Source organism: Macrotis lagotis, chromosome X (assembly GCF_037893015.1).
Source record: "Macrotis lagotis isolate mMagLag1 chromosome X, bilby.v1.9.chrom.fasta, whole genome shotgun sequence".
NCBI lineage: Eukaryota > Metazoa > Chordata > Mammalia > Peramelemorphia > Peramelidae > Macrotis > Macrotis lagotis.
In genome coordinates this window covers 553,191,166-553,212,763 of record NC_133666.1, presented here as the reverse complement: position 1 = coordinate 553,212,763, position 21,598 = coordinate 553,191,166, and the positions used below count along the sequence as shown (strand labels likewise).

Sequence of the window (21,598 nt, the reverse complement as noted above, 5' to 3'; positions counted from 1 at the left end):
CTTAACAAGTGGTCATCACGACTTTGCTGGAACCTCTTCAGTGATGGGAAACACCCCTCAAGGTAACCCATTTCACTTTTGTACCCTTCTCCTTATTAGGATATTTATCCTGACTTCATTTAACTTTGCATCTTTGCAACTTCCACTCATTGCTCCTGGTTCAAGCTCCCTCTGGGGACAATTAAAACAAGTCTAATCCCTGTGTGACTGTCCTTCAAATACTAGAAGACAATTACTATGTCTTCTTTTCTCCAGGCTAAATTTTCCAAATAACTTAAACCAATCCTTTCATTTTGTAAATTTAAGGTCTCTCATTACTCTGGTTACTCTCCTCTGGACACTCTTTCACTTATCATTTTCCTCCTTAAACTTTTGTAGCTAGAATTTAACACAATATTCTGGATGAGGTTTGACCAGGGCAGAGTATAGTGGAGCTATCATCTCTCTATTACTGAAAGCTAGGTTCTTATTAATACATCTCAAAGTTGCATTAACTTTTTTGACTTCTGTATCAGATTACTGATTTATATTTAATTTTCAGTTAAAATCACCAGATCTTTTGACTCCCCCATTTTATTCAATGTTTTTGGTTTTGAAGATTGGAGGACAATGACTTAATCTCTTTTGTTTAGTTTTTGCCCTAGTTCAATTAAGGTTTTGAGGGACTAAGGAAAACCAAGATGCTTCATACTCACACAACTTCATTTGGGGTTTCTTTGACTAAACCTATTATGGAATAGCATCTTCATAAAGGAATTGATGATGTTTGTTCTTGAATTGATAGTGTTTGCCCTTGGTTCTCAAAGAAGACCATGACATTAGGAGATGATACCTTGACAAGCAAGTGAATTGGATTTGAGTGAGGGTGGAGCTGTTCTAAGGCATCAACCTCACTTTGTCCTCCAGAGCCATCTGGGTCCAGTGGGATATCAATCAGGATGACTGGAGATGATTCTGGATGTGAGGCATTCAGGGTTAAGTGACTTACCCCCTCTAACACACCTAGTAACCCTCAACATAAAGGAATCAAAAGAGAGTTGTAAGGATTTCTAATTTTGATTCAGATAACTGAACTTCAATTCAAAACCACAAAACCTGAGGATATTATGACTGTCTTTTTCCTGGATTTTTATCTGGGTATGATGGTTTATAACCTCAGTACTGACTAAAGATCATAAAGGCATTGTGCTAAGAGGTAGAGGTACAAATGTTGACAAAAATAAGAAACTCTAAATTTAGTAGGATAGACATAAGGAGAAGTGTCCCATAATAGATAGGAGCCAAAAATGGTCATAGAACACCTTATGAAAGCTAGGTGGTACAGTATCTGGAGCATGAGCCCGGGACTCAAGAAGTTCTGAGTTCTGTTCTGACCTGAGACACTTGACATTTCCTAGCTGGGTGATCCTGGGAAGTCATTTAATCCCATTGTCTTGGGAAAAAAAAAGAACAGCCTGAAGAGATGAAGCTCAAAAGTTGGCAGCTAAAAAAATGTTTGATAATCACACAGCCAGGGAAGATGTGCAGCATTAGAGTAATATTCAGTAGAGAGCAACTTGAAGGCACAGTGGATAGAAGGCTGGACTTGGCATCAAGAACAACATAGTTCATGTGTCCTTGTGCAAGTCATTTAACTAGTTTACCTCAGTTTCTGCAGCAATAAAATGGAAATAATAAAGCACTTCCCTCCAAGGGCTATTGTGAACATCAAATGAGATAATATTTATAAGGTACTTTAGCATACTGCCTAATCTATACATATATAAATGTTGTTGTTACTATTATTATTAATGACTTTACCAAACGACATCAATATCTCTGCAGTGTCAGAAGTCTGAATAGGCTTGGCCAGATGTGTTCCCTCTCTGTGTGTCTGTGCATGCTTGGATCACATGGATTCCCGGTCTTTGTCTCTTCTTGCATGTTCCCTGTCCACAAATATTCCCTATGTGCATTCAACTTGTGTATACTCCATAGTCACACATAATTTTCTCGATAGGTGCCTTCCCTCTCTGATGGTGTGGTGTCTGATCCCCATGTGTCCATGTGGGGAATCTTCTATTGTCACTTTATTCCTTCTATTTGAATAAGTGTCTTTTGTTTGAACTAATGTGTTTGCTAGCTGGTTGATAAAAGAAATTGTGCTTTGGAGGATATGTGAACTATGGATTTAAGTGAGTTCTGATGCACAGAATGCCTTAAATTTGGGATCACTTTTTGGGAAGGATTGCTTCAGAGACTACACTTCTAATAAGGCCATCATCATTTCCTATTATTCATTAACAGAAATGTAGTTTTCTGTTCTCAAGTCCCAGGGATGATCACAGTTTCAATTAAGCATGATGAAATAATAATAATAATTAAAAATAAGGAAACATGTTTTCCAGCTCAAAGGAGACTCTGGTCAACTCTAAACCTGAAGGAGAATGCCTCTCTTAATGAGGGTTTTCTGATGAAAAGCAGAAGAGACCACAGTAAAGAGTTGCCAATTCCATTCTACATTTATTACAATAACTGGTGGAAACAGTGGTCACATCTATGCCAAAATCAATTTCTCTCCCAGTAATAGTGGGAGGAGAACCTTTTATCTTACACTGTTTCCAAACAATAAAGATGTAAATATGGGGAGAGCAATTAAAGGAGTTACGGAGTCTGACTGAAAGATTTTGGTTCTATAACAATGACTAGAGCAGGAAGAATTGATACTTATCCATATGAGCTTCTCCATAGCAGACTGGATTCCCATTGTCCAGAGATTGCAGGAGATCTCTGAGACTTACTAGTTGTGCATAATGTTGGGAAATTCACACTCTGAACCTTAGTTTTGTTATCTATAAAATGAGATTATAAGGGACACTAGGGACTCTAATCTTCTTTGTGTACTTTTTTTATTTTTAGATTTTTCAAGGCAATGGGGTTAAGTGACTTGCCCAAGGCCACACGGCTAGGTAATTTAAGTGTCTGAGGTCAGATTTGAACCCAGGTACTCCTTACTCCAAGGCTGGTGTTCTATTCACTGTGCCACCTAGCCGCCCCTTCTTTGTGTACTTTAAAAAAAATACTGTCTCATCCCTAAAGTTTTTCATCTAGAAAGGCATAAGTAACTTGCATTTGAGAAAGTGGGAAGGACTTCCTTTGATGGAGAAAAGAATCCCTGGCCAAGGTTCTATCAATATTTCGTAGTGGAACTCTTTATTATGCTGAGGTACTTGCATAGGATTTAGGATACTGCCGTTTCAAAATGAGTATTAGTCACAGGCTGAACTCTCTCTTGAATACATTTATGAATTCTGTTGCTTAAGATTCATTTTGAGGGGGAAGAGGGCATCCTCTTGAGATTTTTAAAAGAAACCTTAAAACAACTTTAACAGGGCAGCCTGAACAAGATGAGTTTGTGCTCTGACTCTATCAGGTATGTTCAGCCCATTAGCAAAGATCTGTCCTTTTGTATGAATGGGAACTATATTGAAGATGATTGGTGCCCCCTCGGTAGGATGTAAGTTATGAAAAGGCTCTTGCCTCAAACAGTATATTATGGAAATTCAAATATTCATAAATAATCCTCTTTTTAATTTAATTTTTTGGCTATTTTGCTGTTCTGTTGAAATACTATTTTATTTAAGTACAGAATAAAACTAATTTTTTAAAAAAGAGAAAGAAAAACTCTCCCCTTCCTTTTTTGGGAGAGACACATCTGAGTTAACTCTATATTTCCAGCAAGAGAAGGAATAAGCAGTGAGTGAGTGAGAATATAGCAATAGTGATCAACATACTGACAGTGTGGCAAAACTGTGGTGCTTAAGCCACTGGGTGCCACTAGTAATGGCAAGATTCTTAGGGAGATAAGAACGTATTTGTCAGTCACCCGACTTTTAGCCTATCCAACTGAACTACTGAACAGCCCACATTCCACCACCTTTTATACGTGAATAGTATGTGAGAGTTCATTAACTACTAAAATCTAGATAAACTATATAACATCACTCTCTTCTACCAGTTTAATAATCTTGACAAAAAAAGGAAGTGATGTTAGCCTGGCATAATATGTTCCAGATAAAGTTATCTTGATTCTTGTGATCTCTGTTTCCTGGACTTGATATTACTAATCATTCCTTTAATAATACATTTTAGAGTTTTTCTAAGAATTGAAGCTAAATCCACGGAACTGCAGATTTCCATTATGTTTTACACTCCCCCCCCCCCCGCCCATCTACACATTTGACCTTCTCTAGAGGACCTCTCTCATTTTCTAACATCTTTATAAGATCTCTGACACTGACTTGGGAAATGATAGCTTCCAGTTTCTTCAATACCTGCTGATTATTTGGGCCATGAATTCATCCAGGAAAGTAAAGTGCTGTCTTTCTAAGTCATTACTTGGTAGTATTATCAACTCCATGCTAGCCACTTTTATTTTGTCCTTTCTAGGACAAAGATCATTTTCAATGATAAGAGAAAATAGCTGAAAAAGAACAATGGAGCGGTTCTACCGTCTTTATGGCTAAGGGATTGTTTGGCCTGAGGAATTGTTAGCTGCAGTGATATTAGCAGTTAGTAGAGTTAACTGTTGGTCCCACTAAGACTGGTACCATATATATTGAGGTTCCAGAAATAGAGGGTCATCAAAATGCCTAAGGATTGGTGAACCAATTCAGATTGGCTGTGAGTATGTCAAAGATTTCATGTGAATCAACAGTGGGATTGAACCTATAAGTGACTTGTTAGTTACGCTTTCAGTCTGAGAGAGAGACTGAAGAAAAGAGAAAAGAAAAGAAAGGAGAAAAAAGAAGCAGATACAGAGAAAAGAGAAGAAAAGGAAAGAAACAGAAAGGAGGAAAAGAAATGGAAGGGAAAGAAATGGAAAGAAAAGAAGAAATTAAAAAAGTAAAATTAAATACTGAGACTACTTTTTTGCCTTATTCCATCAATTTTTATATGGCACTGTGGATAAAGCACTGGCCTTGGAGTCAGGAGAACAGGAGTTCGAATCTAGACTTAGTCACTTGATACGCACTAGTTGTGTTACCTTGGGTAAGTCATTTAACCCTGACTGCCTTGAATCCATGACCATCTCCAGTCATCCTGATTCATATCTGGCCATTGGATCCAGATGGCTCTGGAGGAGAAAGTGAGACTGGTGATTTAACACAGTACTCCCTCACTCAAATCCTATTCATATGCTTGTCACGACATCACTTCCCTAATGTCATGGTCTTATTCAAGAAGAAGGACATGTCATAGAACACTATTGTTCTATTAGAAACAGGAGGGACGGGAATTCAGGGAAGCTTGGAGGGATTTGCATGAACTGATGCTGAGTGAGATGAGCAGAAGCAGAAAAACACTGTACACCCTAACAGCAACATGGGGGTAATGATTAACTTTGATGGACTTGCTCGTTCCATCACTGTGACAATCAGGGACAATTTGGGGCTGTCTGCAATGAAGAATACCATATATATCCAGATAAAGAGCTGTGGAGTTTGAACAAAGTTTAATTTAGAAAAGAAAAAAACAGATATCTTATTGTCTGATCTTGTTATCTCTTATACTTTTTGTTTCTTCCTTAAGGATATGATTTCTCTCTCATCACACTCAATTTGGATCAATGTACAACGTGGAAACAAAGTAAAGACTGACAGATTGCTTTCTGTGGGGGTGTGGGGAGGGACATAAGATTGGGGGAAAAATTATAAAACTCAAATAAAATCTTTAATAAAAAATAAAAAAGAATGAAGGACAAATATCATTATATGTTCCTTGAAAAGGCAAGAGTCATTCCCTAAATTTTATTTCGCTTGGGCTTGTAAATGAAGATAAGTGAAAACACCTGGTTCTAGAAGGTCAATGGGAAGAACATTGTCTTTAGGGTCAAACACTGTCTTTAGAGTTCAGTTCCTATCTCTGAAGCTTATTTCCTATGTGACCTTCAGCAAGTTGTTTAATATGTTTGTGCCTTCATTTCCTCATCTGGAAAATGAAAAGATTGTTCTACAAGGCATGTAGGGTCTTTCAGTTCTCCCTATGATCCTATGAGAAACTAAACAATTTCTTCAAGATATAACTCAAAATCTTCTCAAAAGGAAAATCACAAAGAGGAAAGTTTACTTTAAGTATACTTTTAAAATAATCACATACTATTAAAAATTAGTTCTTGAGCTATAACCATGCCATATCCTGTATAAATAGATTAAAATTTCATAAGCCAGAAGACCAAGAAATTATTGTCTCATTTTTCATTGCCTTTACTTCAAATTTGTCTCCTTTCAGAAAAGACTGTGTAATATGAATCCATTAAATAAATAAAAGAACTGAAATGGAAAATATTTTTGATCACATATTTGATTAAAATATTTATTATGCAAAATACCATTATGTGTATATGGAAAAAGATTTCCTTGAGGAAATATAAATTCCAAGTAAGATGGGATTTATTTTAAAGGGAGAAAGCCACAACTATGTTAATAATCCCTTTTAAGATTCTGAGGATAACAAGCAATCCTCAATAGTATCTAGCATAAAAATGTAAGGAAATTTAAGCAGAACAACAAAAATAAACTCTAATTGAAATGCATTACTAATACTGTTTTTTTAAAAAATGTTTTTCTGAATCTTTAAACATCTAAGAGAAAAAAAAGGAGGGAAAAAAAGCCAAAGGAAATAGGAAAAGATAAGGAACCTAGGGAAGTGAACTCATTTTATAAACTATTTCCTTTAAGAAAGAAACGTTAGCAGAAATATTGAGAAGAAATTAAGTATCTGATTTGTTATTTTCTAGGCAACAGTAATAATCACCATGATTTTCACTGACTTTGCCCAATAAATTAATTCCTATCACCACTTTCCCCTCTCAGACATATGCTTTGTTGAGTGTACAGATAGCAAAATACTATTCTTCAAATGTCCTAATATGTTCATCTGCTTTGGTATTTTGTATGAATTTGATACATGTCAATTCTGACTGTGCTACTGTATAATCTTGGATAGAATACTTAAACTCCCTGAGCTTTAGCTTTTTTTAAATCTACAAAATGAAGGGGTTGAACTACATGGCTTTTGGGGTACAGACTCATCTTAATAGAGTACATTCTCAAGATTCACTAGACCAAAAAATAAAGTCAAGTTGAAAAGCAGACCACCTAGAAACATCCATTAAAGCTTAGCATGATGGGCAATTATTGGCATCAGTCTGTAGAGCTTCTGTGATTTATCTGTACAATTTAGAGGGGTTGAAGGGCAGCCTGCTTGTTGCAAAATATCTCCCCACCAGTTGCCATGATACCCCAAATTTCACCAATAGTTCTATTTTTTAAGATTAAGCATTGGTATCAATGTGCCAAACTTTGAAAACTCAAATCTCTCTATGAAGGATAATGTCTGGGCTTGTGACTTCAGTGGGATAAAGGAATTCCCCTAGCAATCAAATGCAACTTAATTGTCCTAGAGAGTTGTCCAGAGCAACTGACTTGCTCAGGATCAAATGTGTTTGTTGCAAAAGCAGGATTTAAACACCAGTCTTCCAGAATTGAAGACCAGCTCTCCACCCAATAGGTCATCTTGCTGCTTTCCATTAGCTTGTACTTCTTAAGAAGGAATACTTTTTGAGTGGGTATATTGGGAGAACTAGCACCTCTGATGTGGGCTACTGAGCCACTTTTGGTGTCCACTTACTATTCAACTTTTACCTGTGGCTCCAAGAAACTGTAGAATTCACATAGGTCACATACATAAACTATCCTGGAAAATAGGCTAAACCAAGTTGAGGATAACTGACAGGTCTTAAATCAGTCAATGAATTAGGGGGATGTTTACCCAAACATGTGAAGACTTCCCCATGGCAAATGGGCAGATGGGAACAATTTGTTCCAATGGCCATGAAGGTTGTTGAAGTAGGTTTTGTGGAATGCTTAGAGCTTGGTCAGATATTGAAGATGCCAGAGAACTGCATCCTGGACATCATCAGTTGTCTTGACATCTGTTTTATCTCTGGAATTCATTGAATCTGGAGCAAATAGTGAGGCTGATGACTTTGTGCAATTCTGCCTCATTTAAATTCAATTCATATATGAGCCAAGACATCACTCTGTGATGTCATTGGTCCTCTTTGAAAATGAGGAAATGGAACAACTTTATGGGTTTGTTTTTAGGTCAGCTTCCCTTCAACAGTGAGGATCTATAAAAACATAAGTGTACTGGGCACCTGGATAGGCTGGGGCACTAAAAGAAGAGAAAAATACAAATTTTGACTACTTTGAAAATTTCTCCTAAGACTATACCTGAGTCAAGATCCCAGGTAGTTTACCGATTTTCTTAAGTAGTTTTCTGTCTGAAGGGTAATGGTAATAATAATAATAATAATAATAATAATAATAATAAATAATTAATAATTAATAATAACAACAATAACAATAGTACTAATACTAGTTTGACACTCTGGGCAAATGACTTAATCTTTCTTTGCCTTAATTCTCTGAAGAAGGAAAAGGTAAAAAATTGCTCTGTCATTGCCAACAAAACTCCATGGACAGTATTGGCATATTATCGTCCACAAGGTCATGAAGAGTTAGATATGACTACACAACAATAACAACAGTGATGATGATGATGATGAGGGTGAGGGAGCTGATAATGATATTAGAACTGCATAGCTCCATAACATTTATGGAGAAACAACAATAGGAGTTAGAGTTTGAAATCAGGAAAATCTAGATTCTGGGTTCAAGCTCTCCTAATAGTTGCATGACATTGGACAATTTGAGTTAAGGAAGTTTTCTAAGACTAATTTTTGTGCAATTTCCAGCCAGAAGAGGATCCTTCCAGATGGAATCCATGATTCATACTCCTATATAGCACTTGAAGGTTTGTAAAATGTTTTCCTCACAGCAACTCTCTGAGGTAGGTAGTGTGAGAATAATTATTTCCTTTATCCAGACAAGAAAAATGAAGACCAAAGAGATGAAAAAACCTGTAGGGAGTCACATCATTTAAGTTAAGATTAAGAATTAAAATTTTCTTGGTTACAAAAAGAATACTTCTTGGTCCTGGTCTGCTTTTCCCATAATACCAAGATTCCAGGCCTTTATACCACCAAACTGGTAAAAATGACTAAAGGGAATATTTTATGCTCCAAAGGACATGACGAAATGCAAAGAAATCTAGGCTAAAGTGACATTATTAGGCTCCAAAATACAATTTTTCTTATTTCTTGGACTCCCTTCAGATACAGATTGGGCATTGGGTTTGTCCCTGGCAAAATTGAGAAGTGTGGCTATTTTATGATTGCCTTTTAACTTCCCTTTTCATTTTGCTTCTTCTGAAAACCACCCCAGTCCCTTTTCTTGAAGGTCTTGCTCTCAGCTATCTCTAGACCAGTAAACACTAAGGAGTTAGTTAATAATGCCCTAAGATATTATACCTCCAAAGGTCTTTTTTAATTTTACTACAGAATGTTTAAAAATTTATTTTTTTATTTTTTGAAAAATCAATAAATTAATAGCATTAGATAGATAGATAGGAAATTCTTGATAGTGGCCAAATAATAATTAGTATGTTTGTTCAATAGAGTTTTAGCCAAAGCAATTTTCTTTGTTATTTTAAAAATAAAATTTTTATTTATGCCTTTTGTTTCTTAAATCATTATAGTTTTCTCAAATATTCTTCTTTTCTCCACCTCCCAGAGAGTCATCTCATAAAAGAATATTTTTTGTTAAAGTGAGGGAAAAAATCAGCATAATTGGTAGATACATTGAAAACGTTTGAAAACTTGTGCAATGTGCAACATCTGTGGACCTTCCATCTTCACTAAAAGTAGTGGGGGGGGGAATATTTTTATATCTTATAGCTTCATTTGAATCTTTCTTGATCTTTATAATTTTATTATAATCAAACATTTTTGTGCATAGTTGATCACTTCATTTATATTTGTTACAGTAATTGCATGTGTTGTTTCCTTGTCTCTACTTCATTCTGATTTCATTTCATAGCAATCAATAAACATTTATTAAAGGGAGCAAGACTTTGGTGAGGAGAAATAAGAATAAAGGAAAGAGAAAAGTACAAATGGGGAAAGATAGTATGGAGGGAAATAAAAATTTAGTAGTCTTAACTGTAAATGTGAATGAGAGTAACTCTTCCATAAAATGGAAATGAATAGCAGAATGGATTAAAAACCAGAATTCTGCAATATGTTTTTTACAAGAAACACATTTGCAGCATAGATATACATACAGGATAGAGATCAAAGACTGAAGGAAAATATATTATGCTTCAGTGGAAGTAAAAAAAATCAGAAGTAGCTATTCTGACCTCAGATGAAGCAAAAGTAGATCTCATTGTAAGGAATAAGGAAGGAAACATCTTAAAAGGCACTGTAGGTCCTTGCTGGGGGAGCTCAAAGAATTTTATATATTCTAACTTTGTAATTTCCACAATAAGCTACACTTGGAGATTGGTTAGTGCAGCAAATGCAGTAGAAATCAAGAGCCCTGGGCTCTATCCCTACAGATTCATTAAATATTCCTTGTTTGCATGATTGAAAAGGGATATGGTTTTCTATTAGAATATTGAAAGAACAGTGCTATATAATATAAAACAAATACAAGTGATGTCATGTATATAATTCTAGTTTATTGAAATAAAGATAATTTTCTGTGAAACATGAAAAAAAAGGCACTGTAGGCAATGAAGTTATATCTTTATTAAACATACATGCACCTAGAGGTGTGTCCAAATTCTTAGAGAAGAAACTGAATGTATTACAAGGAGACATAGACAATGAAACTGTAATAGTGGGGGGAGCATAACCTCCCTCTCTCAGAACTAGATAAATCTAACCACAAAATAAACAAGAAGGCTGTTAAAAGCGTGAATAAAATGTTAGAAAACTTAGATACAATAGATGTCTGGAGAAGACTAAATGGGAATAGAAAAGAATATCCCTTTTTCTCTTCAATACATGGCATTTATACCAAAATTGACCTTGCAGTAGGTCATTAAAACATTACAATCAAATGAGGAAAGCAGAAACAATAAATGATACTTTTCAGATCATGATTTAATAAAAGTTCCATGTAATAAAGGGCCATGGAGGATAAAACAAAAATTAAATGGAAACTAATTAATTTGATTTTGAAGACTGAGTGGATCAAACAACAAATGATAGAAATAATCATTTCATCAAAGCAAATGATGAGACAGCATACCAAAGAAGTTTTTAGGGGAAATTTTATATCTCTAAATGCTTATATAAATAAAATAGAAAAAGAAGAGATCAATGAATTTAATATGCAACTAAAAAAAGCTAAGAATAATTAAAGATCCCCAAATAAATACCAAATTAGAAATTCTGAAAATCAAAAGTGAGATGAATAAAATTGAAATCAAGAAAACAATTGATTTAATAAATTAAGTTTTATGAAAATAAAATAGATAAATCTTTTAAATCAGTTTAACAAAAAAGAAAGAAAAATACCTATCAATATCATGTTTGAAAAGTGTGAACTCACCACCAATGGGGAAAAAATTAAAGAGATAATTCAGAACTATTTTGCCCATCTTTTGCTAATAAATTTGATAACCTCAGTAAAATGAATGAATACAAATATAAATATACAAATATAAAAATACAAACTACCCAGATTAGCAGAAGAGGAAATAAAATACTTAAATAACCACACTTTAGAAAAAATCTTCAGGTGCAGTTGTATTTACAAGTGAATTCTATCAAACATTTAAGGAACAATTGATTCTAATTCTATATAATATTTTTTAAAAAACAGAAGTTCTACCAAATTCCTTTTATGACAACAGTATAGTGCTGATAACTAAACCAGGAAGAGTAAAAACAAATAAAATTATAGACCAATATATCTAATGAATATTGATATAAAAATCTTAAATAAAATTTTAACAAAGAGATTACAGCAAATTATTACTAAGATAATACATGTTGATCAGGTCAGATTTATACCAGGTAGGCAGAGATGCTTCAATATTAGGAAAACACTAAACATCATAGAACATATCAATAGTAAACCAACAGAAACCATATGATTATCTCAATAGATGCTAAAAAAGCCTTTGACAAAATACAACATCAATTTCTATTAAAAACACGAGTATAGAAATAAATGGAATTTTATCTAAAGCCATCAACAAATATTATATGCAATGTGAATAAATTTGGCATATTTCCAATATGATCAGGGGTGAAACAAAGATACCCATTATCACTGTTACTATTCAATATAGTATTAGAAATGTTAGCTTTAGCAATAAGAGAAGAAAAAGAAATTGAAGGAATTAGAATTGGCAAAACTTCCACTCTTTGCAAATGATATGATGGTATATTTAGAGAATCCCAGAAAATATCTAAAAGAACCACTTGAAGCAATCAACATTCAGCAAAGTAGCAGGATATAAAATAAACCCATGTAAATCATCAACATTTTTATATATGAACAACAAAGTCCAAGAATAAGAGATAGAAAGAGAAATTCCATTTAAAATTAACTGCAGACAACATAAAATACTTGGGAATCTGCCTCCCAAAACATGAAACTAAGAACACAATTATAAAACATTTTTCACACAAAGTCAGATCTAAACAATTGGAAAATGTCAATTTCTCATGGTTAGGTCAAGGTAATATAATAAAAATGACAATTCTACCCAAATTACATTACTTATTTAGTGCCATACCAATCAAACTACCAAAAAACTATTTTACAGAGCTAGAAATTAATAACATAATTCACCGGGAGCAACAAAAGTCCAAGAATATCAAGGGACCTGATGAAAAAAAGTGTAAAGGAAGGTGACCTAGCTCTACCAGATCTAAAACTATATTATAAAGCATCAAAACTGTCTGGTACTAGTTCAGAAATAGAGTAATGAACCAGTGAATTCAGATAGATTCAAAAGAACCAGTAGTAAATGATTATAGTAATCTATTGTTTGACATACCCAAAGACATTAGCTTCTTGGATCAGAACTCACTATTTGACAAAAAATGTTGGGAAAACTGGACAATAGTATGGCAAAATGAGCATAGATCTACATAAAGTCAAAATGGGTACAGGATTTAGACATAAAGGGCTACACCATAAACCAATTAACATATTAAGGAACATTCTATCTATCAGATCTATGGAAAGGGGAGAAATTTATGACCAAACAAGAAATAGAGTATAAATTGCGAAATGGGTGATTTTGACTATATTAACTTAAAATTTTTTCCACTAATAAAACCAATGCTGCCAAGATTAGAAGGAAAACAGAAATCTGAGAAGCAATTTTTCCAGATAGGGAATCTGATAAAGATCTCATTTCTAAACTATAGAGAGAATTGCATCAAATTTATAAGGTTATAAGTCATTCCCCAATTGATAAATGGTCCAAGGATGTGAACAGGCAGTTTTCAAACAAAGAAATTAAAGCTATATATAATCATATGAAAAAATGCACCAAATCATTAGATTAGAGAAATGCAAATTAAAACAACTATGAGGTACCACCTCACACCTATCAGATTGGCTAAGATGACAAAAAAGGGAAAAATTATCAATGTTGGATAAGTTGTGGGAGGATTGGAACATTAATGTACTATTGGTGGAACTAATCTAAACATTCTGGAGAACAATTTGTATCTATGCCCAAAGAGCAATAAAAATGGATCTCATACCCTTTGACCTAGAAATTCCAATAAAAGACCTATATTCAGAAGCAATCATAAAAAATGGGAAAAGTCCCACATGTTCTAAAATATTCGTAACTACTCTTTTTGTAGAGTCAAAGAATTGGAAATTAAGGGGATGTCCATTAATTGGGGAATGTTATGGGAAACTTTTTTTTATAAAAACTAAGAATGGTCAGACTCTAAAGAAGCATGGAAAGAATTACATGACCTGATGCTGAGCAAAGGGAGCGAACCAAGAGAACATTGTACACATTAACAACAACATTATGAGTTGATCAACTTTGATGGAAGCAGCTCTTCTCAGCAGTTCAGAGAGCTAGGACAACCCTGGGAGACAGGGTCATTAATAGGTCTCTGAACGAACTGCTGAGTGGAGCTGTTTCCATCAAAGTTGTTGAAGAAAAAAGACAAAACAAAATAAAATAAAAACAAACTAGTGAATTTGGATGAATACTAGATTTACTTTAAAATTTTTTTTCTCTTATGTTTTCCTTCCTATCTCTGATTTTCTTTCTTTTCCTTTAGTCTTAATACCTTGTACAGAAAATGACCAATATATAAACACGTACAGTATTCACTAGATTGTTCACTGCAAAGGGAAGTGGGGTGGAAAGGGAAGGTAGAAGAAAATTGTGTAATGTATAAATATGCATGTGGATAAATATTGAAAAACTTTCCTAACATGTAATTGGAAGAATAAAATAAATTATCGATTAAAAAAAGAAAAAGAAAAATGCTGTTAATTAAATTTTGGTGGAATTAAAAAAAATTAAGCAGTTGTTACCATGTTTCCCTGAAAATAAGACCTTGCATGATTTTTCAGGATGCTTGCAACATAAGCCCCATCCCAAAATAAGCTCCAGTTAAAACTGTCAGCTAGATGGACATATTTAGTAGTATCTATTGCCACATGACAAATGTATTATAAAACAATATGAGTATATAATTAAATATGAATAAACAATGTTATTGACATTACTACTTAAAATAAATAACAAATTATAATTATTTGCAAATACCCAAAGCAGCACCTTTGAATCAGAACCCCTGAAAATAAACCTTAATACATCTTTTAGAGCAAAAATTAATATAATACCCTGCTTTATTTTTTGGGAACTATAGTATGGAGGCATTGTATTCTTGATTTACTTTTCTGTATTCATCATGTATATCATTTCCTATACCACAGTAATATTCCATTTAGTATTTGTTTAGTAATTCCTTAATTGATGGACATCTACTTTGTTTCTAATTCTTTGCTATCATAGTGTTACTATATTTTGATGTGTATGAGAATTTCTTACTGATAACTTTCATGAGGTCTAAGCCCCATCAGAAGTCTCTGGTTCAAAGGGTATGGACATTTTAGTCACTTTATGTGCCTAATTCCAAATTGCTTTCCAAAATGGTTATGCCATTTCATAACTCCATTAACAACATATTAGTGTGCCTATCATGCCAAAGCTCTTTCAATATTGATTATTGCCATTTTGGGGTTATTTTTGCCAATTTTTATAAAGGCCTGTTTTGATTTTCATTTCTCTTACTATTAGTAATTTGGAGTATTCTTTCAATTGATTGTGAATTTTGAGAACTGTTTGTTTACTTCCTTTGACCAATTATTTACAGGGGAATGGTTATTAGTTTTATATATACAGCCAATTCTCAACTTTCACTGGGGTAACATTACCAGCAAATGATGTAAAAGTCAAAAGCCAGAATGTTAATACATTAAACCTCTGGGAAATTGGAGGCTAGATTCCCATGAACATTTCCATGAACATTCCCAAAAACTAATCTTTCACTAGAAACTTTTGAAAACACACCTTTTACAATTTACAGATGAGGAGATCAAAGCAATCCATAGCCATATGAAAAAATGCTCTAAATCATTAATTATTAGAGTAATGCAAATTAAAATTTCTCTGAGGTACCACCTCATACCTCTCAGACTGGCCAACATGACCAGAAAGGATAATGATCATTGTTGGAAGGGTTGTGGGAAATCTGGGACACTATTACACTGTTGGTGGAGCTGTGAACTCATCCAACCTTTCTGGAGAGAAATTTGAAACTATGCCCAAAGGGCAACAAAAATGAGCATACCCTTTGATCCAGCAATACCACTACTAGGTCTATACCCTGAAGAGATGATGAAAAAGGGTAAAAACATCACTTGTACAAAAATATTCATAGCAGCCCTGTTTGTGGTGGCAAAGAATTGGAAATCAAGTAAATGTCCTTCAATTGGGGAATGGCTTAGCAAACTGTGGTATATGTATGTCATAGAACACTATTGTTCTATTAGAAACCAGGAGAGATGGGAATTCAGGGAAGCCTGGAGGGATTTGCATGAACTGATGCTGAGTGAGATGAGCAGAACCAGAAAAACACTGTACACACCAACAGCAACATGGGGGTGATGATCAACCTTGATGGACTTGCTCATTCCATCAGTGCAACAATCAGGGACAATTTTGGGCTGTCTGCAATGGAGAATACCATCTGTATCCAGATAAAGAGCCGTGGAGTTTGAACAAAGTTTGAGGACTATTCCCTTTAATTTAGGGAAAAAAAACCAGATATCTTATTGTCTGATCTTATTATCTCTTATACTTTTTGTTTCTTCCTTAAGTATATGATTTCTCTCTCATCACACTCAATTTGGATCAATGTACAACATGGAAACAAAGAAAAGACTGACAGATTGCTTTCCATGGTGGGGGGGAGGGAAGTAAGATTGGGGGAAAAATTGTAAAACTCAAATAAAATCTTTAATAAAAGAAAAAACCCTAAAAAAAGAAAATACACCTTTTTGTATACAAGTCTTTATAACAAAACATTAATTCTGATAATATTTGCTTTTCCTCATTTCCATGAAATGACCCATAAAATGCAGGGGAGAGGAAAGACAATGCAGAATGGCATGGGGAGTGGAGGAGGCAATATTGTTAGAAGAATTCTAAGGTAAAAAGGGAAAGGTCTCTCTTTCCATTTCATGGTTGAACTGTTCCCAGTTAAGATCACATGTCTCAGAGTGAGTCTTCCTGTCCCTGAATGGAAATTTAGAGCTTGGACAGGGGCTGATCCAAGCACACTGCTGGTCAGCCAGGCAGCCAGGAAGGATTCTCAACTTTCATCATAGCACTAGAGAGTGGGGAGGACCATCATCTCATTAACCACTTTTCCATTTTTTTCAAGTTCCTCATGGTACACTTGAGAGGTTACTTTAATACTCTGAAGCAGATTTCATGGCAAAGATACTGGAGTGGTTTGACATTTTCTCCTCTAGCTCATTTTACAGATGATGAAATTGAGGCAAACAGGGTTAAGTGAATTTTCCCAGGGTCACATAGATCCTAAGTGTCTGAGATCAGATTTGAACCCAGAAACATGTCTTCCTTACCCCAGCCATAGCACTTTATGCACTGCATCCCCCTAGATGCCCCTATTTCTTGGATACCAAACTTTTATCATCAGAACTGGATGGGATTTCCCCCCATTTGACCATTTCTTTTTTTGTCCTAGTTGCATCAATTTATCTCTGTCTAAACTTTTCTGTTTCATGTAAATAAAGTTATCCCTTTTATCTTCTGTAATTGTTTCAAACTCTTGTTTGGTTAAGAATACATCTCTGTGAGAGGTATAAGTTCTGCTTTCTCTTCTAATTAAGCTTTAGTATCATCTTTAATGTTTTTTAGTATTTTTTAAAATTTTATTTATTTGTTTTTGGCAAGGCAATGGGGTTAAGTGATTTGCCCAAGGTCAAAGAGCTAGATAATTATTGTGTTTGAGCATGGATTTGAACTCAAGTCCATCTGACTCCAGGGCCAGTGCTCTATCCATTGTACCACCTAGCTGCCCCCATATCATCTTTAATGTTAAAGGTCATATATCCACTTGAAATATTTTATGGAATATGCTGACTGTTACCAGACTGTTTTCCAGTTTTTTAGTAAGGAGTTTTCCCCTAGTTAACTTATCTACTTTATCAAATATTGAATTATTGGATTCTATTGTTTCTTATTCTCATTTGTCTGGCATATATCTATTTTTCAACCGAAGCCTGATAGTTCTGATGACTGCTGCTTTATAATATGATTTGAAGTCTGGAATTGCTATTCCCCCTTTATACCTACTCCCTTTCATCATTTCCCTTGATGTTCTAGATCTTTTGCTTTTCCAAGTGAATTTTATCATTCTATAAAGTCAACCTTTAAAATTGATTAGTATAGCTTTAAATGTAAACTAATTTTGATAGTATTATCATTCTTACACTATTGGCAGAGGCTACTCATGAGAACTAAATATTCCTTTGGTTATTTAAATTGTATCTTTTTTCTTTAAGGAGCCCTTAATATGACAGTCTTTTGTATTCTTACGCAGGACAAGATATTTTATGCATTTTGTAATTGTTTTGAATGGAATTTTCTTTCTATTATTTCTTCTTGGGTTTCATTGTTATTATAATAGAAATCTATTGATTTTTGAGGATTTATTTTGTAGTCTGCTATTTTGCTGAAGCTATTAATAGTCTGTACTTTACTGATTCCCCCAAGGTTTTTCAAGTTTGCTGATATGTCATCAGCAAACAGGGATCATTTTATTTCATCTTCGTCTGTCTTAATGCCTTTACCTTTGAATATCAGCGACCATTTGTCAATTGGGGAATGGCTTGTCTATTTTTTTTGAATTTGACTCAGTTCTCTGTATATTTTAGAAATGAATCCTTTTGTCAGAAATGCTAGTTGTAAAAATTGTTTCCTAATTTACTACATTTCTTTTAATTTTGGTTACAGTGGGGTTTGTCTGTGCAATTCTTAATTTAATGTAATCAAAATTATCTAGTTTATTTTTAATGGTATTCTTCATCTCTTCCTTGGTCATTAACTGCTTCCTTTTCCATAGATCTGTCAGGTAAACTTTTCTTTGATTTCCTAACTTGCTTATAATATTGTTTTTATGTCTAGATCCTTTATCCATTTTGATCTTATCTTGGTATAGGGGGTGAGAGGTATTGGTCTAATCTAAGTTTCTTCCATACTAACTTCCAATTTTCCCAACAATTTTTTATCAGAGAGAGAGTTTTTATCCCAATAGGTGGACTCTTTGGGTTTATCAAACAGCAGATTACTATTATCAATTCCTGTTGTTGCACCTAGTCTATTCCACTGATCCACCACTCTGTTTCTTAGCCAGTACCAGACAGTTTTGATGACTGATGCTTTATAATATGATTTTAGGTCTGGTAAGGCTAAGCCACCTTCTTTTGTACTTTTTTTTCATTTAATCCCTATTCTTGACTTTTTATTTCTCCATATGAATTTACTTACAATTTTTCTAACTTATTAAAGTAATTTTTTGGAAGTTTGATTGGTAGGGCACTAAACGAGTAGTTTAATTTTAGTAGAATTGTCATTTTTATTATATTTGCTTCATCTATCCATGAACAGTTGATAATTGCCCAGTTATTTAAATCTGATTTTATTTATGTAATTGCTTTCAAAAAGTTTCTGAGTCTGCCTTGGGAGGTAGATTCTCAAGTATTTTATATTGTCTGAAGTTACTTTGAATGGGATTTCTCTTTCTAGCTCTTTCTGCTGCAACTTGCTAGTCATATATAGAAATGTTGAGGATTTGTGAGAGTTTATTTTATATCCTGCAACCTTGATAAAGTTGCTAATTATTTCTAGTAGTTTTTTAGATTTTGGGGGGGATTCTCTTGTTATACCATCATGTCATCTGCAAAGAGTGAGAGTTTTGTCTCTTCTTTCCCTATTCTAATTCCTTTGATTTGTTTTTCTTCTCTTATTGCTGAAGCTAACATTTCTAATATGATATTGAATAGTAATGGTGATAATGGGTGATAATAATAATTCTTGTTTCACCCCTGATCTTATTGGGAATGCCTTTAGCTTTTCCTCATTGCATATGATGCTTGTTAGTGGTTTCAGATAGATATGGCTTATTATTCTAAGGAACAATCCATTCATTCCTATGCTCTCTAGTGTTTTTTAGTAGGAATGGGTGCTGTATTTTGTCAAAACCATTTTCAGCTATTGATTTAATCATGATTTCTGATAGGTTTCTTATGGATATAATTAATTATACTGACAGCTTTCCTAAAATTGAAACAACCCTGTATTCCTGGGATAACTCTTATTTGGTCATAAAGCATTATCTTAGTGATAACTTGTTGTAGTCATTTTGCTAAGATTTTATTTAGGATTTTTGTATCTATATTCTTCAAGGAGATGGGTCTATGGTTTTTTTTTCCTGTTTTAACTCTTCCTGGTTTAGGTATTGGCACCATATTGGTGTCATAGAAAGAATTAGGCAGAGTTATTTCTTCACCAATTTTTTCAAAGAGTTTATATAGAATTGGAACCAGTTGTTCCTTAAATGTTTGATAGAATTCACTTGTGAATCCTTCTGGCCCTGGAGACTTTTTTTTTCTGAGATAGAATTATTTAGGTATTTAATTTCCTCTTCATTCATTCATTCATTCATTCATTCATTTAATTTTTTAAATTTTTACTTAAGGCAATAGGGTTAAGTAATTTGCCCAAGTTCACACAGCAAGACGATTATTAAGTGTCTGAGGCTGGATTTGAACTCAGGTCCTCCTGTCTTCAGGGCCAGTGCTCTAAGCACTGCGCCACCTAGCTGCCCCAATTTCCTCTTCATTTAACCTGAGCAACTTACATTCCTGTAAATATTCATCCATTTCATTTAGATTATCAAATATATTCACATAGAGCTGGGCAAAATGATTCTGAATTATTACTTTAATTTTGTCCTCATTGGTGGTGAGCTCACCTTTTTCATTTATGATACTAGCAATTTGGTTTTCTTCTTTCTTTTTTTTAATCAAATTGACCAGTGGTTTATCAATTTTATTGGATTTTTTTGATAAGTCCAGCTCTTGGTTTTATTTATTAGTTTGTTTTCTGGCTTTTAATTTTATTAATTTCTCCTTTTAGTATTAGAATTTATAATTTGCATTTAACTGTGGGGTTTTAATTTGTTCTTTCTCTAATTTTTTAGTTGCATATTTAGTTCATTGATTTCCTCTTCCTCTAATTTATTCATATAAGCATTTGAAGATATAATACATCCCCAACAGCTGCCTTGAGTGTATCCCATAGATTTTGGTATGTTGTTTCATTATTGTCATTATCTAGGATAAAATCATTAATTCTTTCTATAATTTGTTGTTTGATTCACTCATTCTTTAAAATGAGGTTATGTAGTTTCCAATTAGTTTTGGGTCTATATCTCCCTGGCCCAATATTGAATGTGATTTTCATTGAATTATGATCTGAGAAAGATGTTTTCACTATTTCTGCCTTTCTGCAACTGATTATTAGGTTTTTAATGCCCTAGTACATGGTCATTTTTTTGTGTAAGCACCATGTACTCTAGAAAAGAAAGTATATTCCTTTCTATGCCTATTCAGTTTCCTCCACAAGTCTATCATGTCTAGGTTTTCTAATAATCTATTTACCTCCTTAACTTCCTTCTTGTTTATTTTATGGTTAGATTTATCTAAATCTGAGAGTGGGAGGTTCAGGTCTCCTAATTGTAGAGTTTTGCTCTCTATGTCTTCCTGTAACTCCTTCAACTTCTCCTCTAAGATTTTGGATACTATACCATTGAGTGCATACATATTTAGTATTGAAATTACTTTATTGTCTGTGGTACCTTTTAGGAGGATATAATTTCTTTCCTTATCTCCTTTAATGCTATCTATTTTTGCAGCTGCTTTGTCTGAGATAAGGATTGCTAGCCCTGTTTATTTTTCAGTTGAAGAAAAATGTATTTTGCTCCAACCTTTTACCTTGACTCTATATCTTTCTGCTTAAATGAATTTCTTGTAAGCAGTATATTGTAGGATTCTGA

General features: G+C 33.9%; 1 protein-coding gene across 4 annotated transcripts in view; it reads left to right on the top strand.

Annotated features, from left to right (window-relative positions):
* STK3 (serine/threonine kinase 3) overlaps positions 1 to 21,598 on the top strand; it is a 511,742-nt gene that overhangs the window by 1,772 nt on the left and 488,372 nt on the right. For 3 of the 4 annotated variants that reach the window (XM_074200514.1, XM_074200515.1, XM_074200513.1), the window contains exon 2: positions 8,801 to 8,895. In XM_074200514.1, coding sequence (XP_074056615.1) covers positions 8,869 to 8,895 — 27 coding nt within the window. In that variant the 5' untranslated portion in view covers positions 8,801 to 8,868. The remainder of the gene's footprint in view (positions 1 to 8,800; positions 8,896 to 21,598) is intronic. The other variant, XM_074200516.1, reaches the window with a different exon arrangement.